This window comes from Daktulosphaira vitifoliae, unplaced genomic scaffold (genome assembly GCF_025091365.1).
Source record: "Daktulosphaira vitifoliae isolate Bord-2020 unplaced genomic scaffold, ASM2509136v1 Scaffold_4, whole genome shotgun sequence".
In the NCBI taxonomy this organism is placed as follows: Eukaryota; Metazoa; Arthropoda; class Insecta; order Hemiptera; family Phylloxeridae; genus Daktulosphaira; species Daktulosphaira vitifoliae.
Window position 1 is genome coordinate 1,467,722 of NW_026099575.1, and position 9,669 is coordinate 1,477,390.

A 9,669-nucleotide genomic window follows, 5' to 3' on the forward strand; every position below is an offset into this window, starting at 1 on the left:
GAGAATTAATAATGCATATAACATGTGTATAGAAACAGAAATGTCTGACGTGTTTTTTTATAACCGTTGTCTTAACGGCATCGTCCCCCACAGTCAGCATAAGTGTAAGGCGAGTTTATTTTAATTTATAACGTGTGTTTGTTAGCTATTATTGGTTTTTATCTCGTGACGTATGTATCGCACTTCATCACTATGCAAGTGTGTTGTTTGACCCGATCCGGTGGCTGGTCATGGTTAAGTGGGGATGGTGCGGAATGACTGTTGTACTCGGATCAATGATAAAAATAATACACAACTACACTAACGTGCTGAGGGTGTAGTTGTGTATTATCACGTACGTAAGTAAGGAGGAGGTATACGTCACGCAGCACCGGGCTCTCTGTAGCCCCTCTCTCTTTGTCAGTCGCTGTGGCCTCGAAGTTAGTAGCGCTGTGCTCTTGTACTGCGTATGGTGCGCGCACGCACTCGCGTACTCTTACGAACGCCATTCCCGGGCGTCCCACTCCTACACCACTACCTTCTTTCCCATTATTATCGAAGATTTTGTAGATACGTCACTACGAATGCGGCTGTCTGTCGCGCTAGTTGTGTTTGTAACTGGTGATTACGTGCTGTGAACGATCTTCGTGCCGCAATTGTTATGTGTGTAGATGTGTTAAATTTTTTTTTTTTTAATTTATGGGTTTTTCTTTATTAGCTATTAATATTAATAATTATAAAAACGTCTCCAGTGAATTTTTACAATTATTTTTTTTGATCAACGATTTATTTGTGAACGAGACGAGCGATTTTTTTTAACGTAAAACATGCTGGGTAAACGACAACATTGTTATCTGTGTGATTTACCTCGCATGCCGTGGGCAATGTTACACGATTTTACCGAACCCGTGTGTCGTGGGTGTGTGAATTACGAGGGTGCAGACCGTATTGAATTAGTAATAGAAACGGCCCGTCAAATGAAACGGGCTCATGGATTTCAGGAATCGGCTACCAGGTCGACCGGAAGTAGTGGAACGTCGTCAACAGGGAACGCTCACCACTCGAAAAACTCGCATCGTCATGAAAATGGTGGTTTAGAAGTAGTGGGCTTGCCACCACAAGCTCATCAAATGACAGCAAGACAAACTCAACAACCTCCTCCTCCCCCTACAGCAGCAGCTACGCATTATGCTACTCTTCATCATTCGCGAGCATCTCTTATGGAATACCCTGGTCGTCCTGGAGCTCACGGAACTGAACACGAAGTAGCAATGGCCCGAACGTCAGTTCGTTTACAACAGAGCCAGCAGCAGCATAATATGACTCATCATATCCCTAGCCGAGCTCAAGCTGGCCAAGGACTAAAAAGAGGTCTAAGTTCACAAGTAGAGGATGATGATCATCATGCGGAAAGCGGTAATAAACGAATGATGGAGGAACCGCCACAGAGGCCTCCTTTACAACGTGGAGATTCTTTGCCGGCTGTTAGTTTAGCGGTACCTTTTGTAGAAAGAACTTTCAAAACTGCCGAACAGAAACATCCTATACGGACTACGTCTTTTGATACGTCTACATTTAAGACTGCTGGTAAGTGAATTTACAGTTTTTTAATTTTTTTAGGAAGTACAACTTCCAATTTAAATGCTACACGCTAACACTTAATGCACGCATGATAATCGAAAGTTCTCCCTGAAATACCTAGTTGTGTTGTATTTATTGTAGCGTAGACGCTGTGACGTAGTAGATTAGTAGGAGGGATATTATGGGTTATGACAAAAAAGGTGACGGGGACCTTCGCGAACAAAATCGTCGATAACGCCAATGATCCAATTATAATGAAGTACCCAACAAATGTGACGTCATACGATCAGTTTCCCCGACCTGGTATAATTCTTACAATCCACCTGTAATCTTGTCTAGGTATTCTCAACGACGCTTAATCATGTTAAACACGTTGCGTTTATTCTTTTGGAAAAATTATTAGTGAACTTAACCACGTTTCACTATACGTTTGGCAACGTTTATTCAGTTCTCTGACGGTTAGCGTGTGACGTCACGCACGCTCATAACAATCATCCACGCATGCGTAGCATTTCATGACAGATCTAACGATTGATCCTATGTGTAGGCCGATTGGTAGTGCACTGTTGCCATGCTCAACGATTTATTGACGTTTCATTAAGCAATATCGTTATAAGTTTTTGACCGTCTTCCTTAAGAAGTATATAACCAATATATATATATTTTTTTTTATGAACCATGATTCATCGTATATTATTGAAAGAACAATTAATAGTAAATAATTTATAGCACAGACTTCCTCAACCTATATAATTTATTACGATAATTACTTTAAGTTAATCTTGAAACTTGTTTTTATCCTTATATAATTAAGTATAAACAGTAAATATTTGAAATTATCGATGTTTACTCTAAACCATAATTTTTTTTGTGGAAATATGTAATATTTACACGAAAAAGTATTGTTTTTGTAAATAGAAATTAATTATTTTCTATCAGTGGTCATCAATTTTTATTAGCATAGTCCAGAAATTGTAGCTCCCTCCTGAAATTTTAATATTTCCAAAGTAATGTTATTTTCTCTGAAAATGGTTAATTTAAGTTTTACATTGTTTTTAACTGATTTTAAACTTCTGTCTTCATTTTGTTGTCATATCTTAACCTTGTAATTGGCATGCTTAACTAATGAGATATTCTAGTTAACTACCATTTGCATAAATGATTACACCCTTTAATTTTTTTTTACATCACTGACTTCTGCTGATATATTTTATTGTAATAGATCACGGAGTAATAAAAAGTAGTTCTTACATATATATTTTGCTTATATTATATGTACTAAATGTATCTGAAAACTATTGTTAAAACTTTTTAATCGCCTTTGTACTTAAGTATCCGTTACATACTTAATCTACCTTTTGTCCAGGTGTGAAGCTAAGGAAAGGCTAACGAGGCCATAGCTCACTAGTGGTGTACAATTATTATTTACTATATATGACTTCAGCTCTAATAAGAGTATATAATAAAAAAAAAAAGAAGATCTTTAGTTCTTCTAAACAAAAATCTTGGCTTCGTCACTGTTTTTGTCCTATTTGTACTATTGAAAAAAAATTTTAGAGTTGCATTAGTTCCTTTTACTTAAATCTGTTTAAGGTTCCTAGAATAAAACTCGATCTTGCTTTTTGTTGTAAGCTTGCGTTTGCCTTTGTCTTGTTTGTGTACTTATTGTCCCTTGTGTGTGCGTTAGGTGGATTTGCGGCAACTGCAGTGGCACAACAGTGTCTCAATAACAGTAGTGGTCCGGCAACTGGATCATCATTACCTGCCAGTAGGACCGCCGGTTCTCCTATTGATGGGCCGCCATCTATGCAGACAACTGGTGGTAGCAGTGGTGGCCAACAGTCCTCGCAGAATCAATCTAATGGAACTAATCCGATGGCGGCATTAATGAGTGTTACTGATAATCTACCACCCGGATCACCACAAAGTGCACGGGGTAGTCCACCTGGTTCAACAGCTCAACAACCTGGTGGTCCTAGATCTGCTTCTAGAGGATCTCAACATTCTCCCAACTCTACTGGTATGTATTTATCACATTTTTTAAACATGCAAGGTCATTGGAGTTTATTTCAGAATCTTATTAATAGCTGTTTTTGAAGCTAAACTACTTTGACTATTGCACTATTACTGGCTTTTTGCTTAACCTGCTAATTAGAAGCAGCATCCCTCTAGAAATAATTGCTTGTTTTTAATAAAGTATTCGTAGCTCTTCATTAATTCAATTGGCAACTTTTTGTTTTTATAATTGATTCGACACTATATTATAATAATTAATAAAATTTATTTTATTTTATTGATTCGAGTACTGGAATTTCTAGTTGTGATATTTTCTTAATGGCTTCTAATGACTAGATTTATTAAGCAGTTTTGAACCATGGAAAGATCAAACATAGTTAGGGTTTAGATCAACACATACTTATCTGCCAAAAGATAATATCTTACGTTATACATCTTAAAAACCGCTTCAAAGAGAATTTTAAACTAGAATTAAAAAAAATTTTTAAAATAAATGATCAAAGTATTAGAAATTCCCCCAAAAAAATTCAAGGGATAGTAAAATTATTTTCTTCAGTGTAAGCTTGGTTTATATTAAAATGAGAGGAATCAATTTGAGAAACATGTCACATTTTGGGAATAAGAGAAATCTAAATGGTTGTTTATTGTAAACATGCCAAAAACTATATATAATTTACTAATTAAAAACTATATTTAATTTACAGAACTTAAAAGCTAAATTGTTATGTATCAAATTATAATAACCTGTGAATATTTCACTGGGTGTTATTTGATTTTTTGTATATTTTAATTACTTTATTTATCAAATACCCGTTAAAAAAAAAATTATTAATATTAATGTCCAAGAATAAACTTTGAAAAAATATTTATTTATATTAGTAGCATCAGTTTTATAGAAACTTTAACCAATGAATTTCATTAAAACATATTTCTTGGATTTCAGTTTTTTAAATTTAAGTTTAAATATAATTTTTAAACAATAGTATTATATTTACAACTATATGTGCATTCAAATTGTACAATAATTTTATTAATTCTTTTTTGAAATGTATAGTAAAATCAAAGTTAAATTAGTAATGTAAAATTAATTTAATTAATTTTTAAAAACTTGTTAAAAATGTGTAACAAATTTATCTTTTTGTTCGATATGAAATTTTCATTAATGAATTTCGAAATAAGCTTTACATTTTAAGTTAGTTTCATGATCAAAATTAAAACCCTTTCACATAGAAATTGAAAAAAGTTATATTCTAGTTCAATTTGTTTTAGGTAATGTTTTTGAATAGTTCTTTACAACCTAAACAATTAAGGTTTCATGTATTATAAATGATGTAATTTTGTAGTAAAATATTTCAATTTATCAACATAAAATTTTTACATTTCAATTATATCTAATAATTTACAAAATTATTAGTATTTTGGGTACAATATTATCATCATCAGTGCTAAAAATATATATATACTTATTTTTTGTAGTTTTTTTAGTTAAATATTATTAATCACAAGTCATCAAATTTAATAATGCAGTAATTTAATTCTAACAAAAAATTCAATATCTATAGTTCTCGTTTTTCTTATAAATTGATTCATACTTTCATTTAATAATATTACAATAACATATAAAAATAGGTTTCAAAGATCAATTTTTTAAAGATTCTAATAAAAAAACCTTCTTGCACAAGTAAAAGAAAGTTATATAAAAATTATCTCATTAATTTTCAAAAAATTTGTGATATTAAAATTTCTTAGAATATATAACTTTTTCAATTAATTTCATCTTATTATTATAGTTATGTAGTTGGGTTATGTGTTGATATTTTTAATTTAGTGAGATTTTTGCTATGTACTTTTAAAAATTACCTAACTTAGATGAATATAGAAGTATTATATTATTTAATAGTGTTCTTATATTATAGGTGGTACAGCCAGTGGCCGAAGATCATCAGGTAGCAGACATGTGAGTTCTACAACTGTAACATCAAGCGAGGTAAATGGTACTGGAGCTGTTAGTGCTGCAGCTGCTGGAGGAACAAGTGCGACCACTGTGAATGGTACAGGAACTACACTAAATGCTTCTGTTCCAAACGGCTCAGAAGGAACTGCTAATACTCCATTAGAAACTGGTACTCCTACTGTACCTCTAGTCCCACCAGCAGTACCTTTAACTAATGCTTCAGCAAATGCTTCGAATGTTGCAACTCTTAAATGTACTCTATGTCAAGAAAGACTAGAAGACACCCATTTTGTTCAATGTCCATCAGTTCCTCATCACAAATTTTGCTTTCCTTGTTCAAGGGATAGTATTAAAAGACAAGGAGCTGGCTCCGAGGTAAAAAAAAAAATTAGTATAACTTTAATATCTTTTAAATTATCTATTCAAATATATAAAAAAAAATTTATAGGTTTATTGTCCAAGTGGTGAAAAATGTCCTCTTGCCAACTCAAACGTGCCTTGGGCTTTTATGCAAGGTGAAATAGCTACTATTTTAGGTGAAGAATTTAAAGTTAAAAAAGAACGGGATACATAAATTATCCAAAACTTTCAATATTGATATTATTTATGTATAATTTTATATAAAGTATAAAATGTATATATAATAAAAAGTTTAAAATACACCTCATGGTGATTTCAACAACTATCTATAAATATTAGGCTGAATTATGGTCTATAGTAAATATTATGCATTTATAAATTATTTTTGTATATATTAGTTATAATTTATTATGTAATATTATTTCATAAGAATGTCAATATTAAATTATTATGAAAAAATTACTATGTATTCCCAGAGAATCTTTTCCCCTATATAGTTTTTAGAAATTTTAGACAAAATTAAGATTATTAATTGTTTTCTTGTTTGTCTTTTTTTATTTTAGTTAATTCTTATGTAAAAAAAAAATATATATGTATGAAGAATATAACTTGTATTTTTAATTTATTTATTTTTTACCAATTTTAAGTAAAATTTAAAGTTTTTTTCTAATTCATCCTCCTTTTTGAAAATAATTAGTATTAATATTGCAAGAAAATTTCATTTTTATCTTGTCATTACAAAATTTTGAAAAATTGTGAATTTTTTACGCATATTTCCATAAAATGTTTAATTAGAAGTTTTATTTTTCGTGCTTAGTAAATAAAATAAAATTTTTATTCTGTTATTATTAAATAAAATTAAAATTAATTTGATCCTATTTGGAACAAGACTGGTGAGTGTCGCGTTAGTAATGTTAAAATAACATGGTTAAGAATCACAATAGGAGCAATACTAGTCAAAAAAAGTATATACAAATATATTTGTTGTATGTAAAATATTTAATATTAGTAACAGTGTGAATTGTATATAATCATATATTTTGGAGAAATATGAATTTAGTTAGTTTTTAGGTAATTATGTGAAATTTTATTATTACAGCCAGTTAGTAGTTTGATGTCTTGAATGACAATACTATAGAATATTGTAAAGGAACTCGCATTCTCGCTTTTTTTAATTTTGGAACACATAATGGAATTAATTGTCATTGTAAAAAACTCCATTTTAGTTATTTTATAGCTTACCACATCCAATAAAATAAATTTAATATATGTAATTACTAATTTTAGTTGTGGAAATATAAAATGTAATTTGTTGACAGTAAAATCAAATAAAATTTTACGATTTTTAAGCTTTTAAGTTCACATATCAATTTAATTCATTCATTCGTCCCGTAAATCATTTGGTAGTATTTCATAACGAAAAATGAAACCAAACCATGTGGTGTTGAGCAAAAAGTGTATTGTCTCCTTATTCATTATGTCATTATGGATTTCTTTCAAAATTTAATCTATGTCTGATTTATGTACCAAAAATGTTCCTGTATTGCTTCCTTTTAAATGAATAGAAAAAATCTATTTACATTTTTAATTATATTAATTAACAGACAATGATTTTTACTAAAAAATTATTTGGATTCATTCATTTTTTAATAAGTTATAGTAGTATTAAGTAAAAAAAGTGTCGAAATTAACCATTTAAGAAATCTTATTTTTTTGAGGGATTTTTACTATTCACGAGGATCGAGGTCTAAATTTTCAATTTTTGAGGGTAATGTCTTCGACTAGATACGATTTATGATATTTTGACGCATCATTGAAAGCAATGGGTTCAGTGAGAGCTGAGATTGAGCGTTTACAGACATAAAAAAATGAATAAATGAAATAGAAAACGCATCATAGTAAAATTAATGCCTTCTCAGCTTCGTATCGAAGCTAAAATATAAACATTTGGAAGGGGAGTTGGTAGTTACTGAAATGCAGTTTATTAAATAATAAGATAATTATTATAATATTTATATATATAGTTTGGTATAAAACCATTGATAATAAAAATTCGTTGTATTATATATTATAGTTAGTATAATTATTTCAATGTTCAATGCTGGAACAATAAAATTATATAATTGTTTTAGCTTCGATGCGAAGTTGAGAAGATATTAATTTTACTATGTATATATATATATTTTTTTTCTTTTTATTATTATTTTTTGTGTCTGTTACCACTTTTCTCAGCTCTTATCGAACCAATTCTTTCAACAATACGTCAAACGATCACAAATCGTATCCTGTCGAAGACATTACCCTCAAAAATTGAAAAAATTTCCCTCGTTCCCCGTAAATGGGGGAAACCTCCAAAAAAATTACAAATTTAAAAATCGCTTATTTTTTTAATTTTTTTTACTTAAAACTGCTATAACTTTTTTAAAATTGAACAAATTAATTTTTTTTTTTTCATAAATGCTTGATGTCTTTACCTATAATTTGGTATATTTTTGTGAACATTTGACCCTTTACATGCCCATAAGGAGGGTTTCAAAATGGCAACTTTTTCAACTTAATTTGTCGAACCACGCGATGATAAACAGTAAATTTTGAACGGCACATTTTGACTTCAATATTTGCAAACGTTATATCGATAAAAGGTATTCCTTGTTCGATTATGCGCATCATGGTAACTATATGAAAAAATTTAATCTCGTCTTTTATCGATCTGAAGGGGAGTTAAACTAGTGAGAAGATTGCTTGTTCATTGTGTAGTTTTGGTGTTTTAGATTATCTTGCGCGTAGTTACACCATGCTACATTTATCGATCACAATTCAGCTAGGCTGTTAACTTCTTTGATGAATTACAATTTCAAATCGCTTATATTTTTAAACTTGTTTATCATTACTCTCTATTGATTAAATAAACAATCAATTATTACTGTATGTAGAAAAATTATAATAATATTTTTGTTTACATTTATTTACCCTATAAAATACTTTTTGATATAAAATCCACGACTACTTGTAGTAGAATGAAAGAGAAATATCTAAGGTTTCAATAAAAATAAATATAGTTTAAAAAAACTAAAAAACACGCTTTTAAAGCACATCGAACTAAAAATTAATTTAATTAATTTGTTGATTTTTAAAAAAGTTATAGCAGTTTTAAGTAAAAAAATTGAAAAAATGAGCGATTTTTAAATTTGTAATTTTTTTGGAGGTTTCCCTCCATTTACGGGGAACGAGGGAAATTTTTCAATTTTTCAGAAAATATCTTCGATTAGATACGATTTGTGATCGTTTGATGTATCGTTGAAAGAAATTGGTTCGATAAGAGATGAGAAAGAGTGGTAACAGACACAAAAAACAAAAAAGTAATAATAAAAAGAAATATATATATATATATATATATATTTACGAGGTGTGACAATAAAATAACGAGACTTTATAAATATAACCTTAACTAATAACGTTATTTATAAAACGATTATTGAAATATGATTAGGAAACACTTATCTAAAAGTACTATAAACATTGATGAAATCGGTTAATTTTTTTATACGTTAGTAACCTTGTTATTATTGCGAATTGGACTATACTGCCGAAAAATGTTAGATATAAAATCGAACGTGTTAACATTAAATTTATTGTTAAATTAAAAAAAACTGCCGCGGAATCATTTCATATGTTAAGTGAAGTTTATGGTGAAGAATGTTTATCAAGAGCTCGAGTTTTTGAATGGCTCAAACGGTTTTGCAATGGAAGAGAGGACGTGGTAGACGATGATCGTTCTA

General features: G+C 29.8%; 1 protein-coding gene and 1 long non-coding RNA gene across 2 annotated transcripts; one reads left to right on the top strand and one right to left on the bottom strand.

Moving 5' to 3' along the window:
- The first annotated feature begins 397 nt into the window (after positions 1-397).
- LOC126904003 (interferon regulatory factor 2-binding protein 1) lies at positions 398-7,247 on the top strand. The gene is made up of 4 exons (XM_050682621.1): positions 398-1,566; positions 3,248-3,580; positions 5,493-5,905; positions 5,979-7,247. The coding sequence occupies exons 1-4, from the start codon at positions 807-809 to the stop codon at positions 6,102-6,104; spliced, it is 1,632 nt and encodes a 543-aa protein (XP_050538578.1). The 5' UTR covers positions 398-806; the 3' UTR covers positions 6,105-7,247.
- Positions 7,247-9,192, bottom strand: LOC126904004 (uncharacterized). The gene is made up of 3 exons (XR_007703648.1): positions 8,861-9,192; positions 8,365-8,784; positions 7,247-7,440 (listed from the first exon to the last, which is right to left on the bottom strand). It is a non-coding gene; the product is annotated as an uncharacterized LOC126904004 (long non-coding RNA).
- Between the last annotated feature and the right edge of the window lie 477 nt (positions 9,193-9,669).

Excerpts from the sequence above, each read along its gene's own strand:
- LOC126904003 (XM_050682621.1), top strand. The coding sequence starts at position 807 with ATGCTGGGTAAACGACAACATTGTTATCTGTGTGATTTACCTCGCATG. Across the intron at positions 1,567-3,247 it reads GTCTACATTTAAGACTGCTG|GTGGATTTGCGGCAACTGCA; the intron begins GTAAGTGAATTT and ends TGTGTGCGTTAG. Across the intron at positions 3,581-5,492 it reads ACATTCTCCCAACTCTACTG|GTGGTACAGCCAGTGGCCGA; the intron begins GTATGTATTTAT and ends CTTATATTATAG.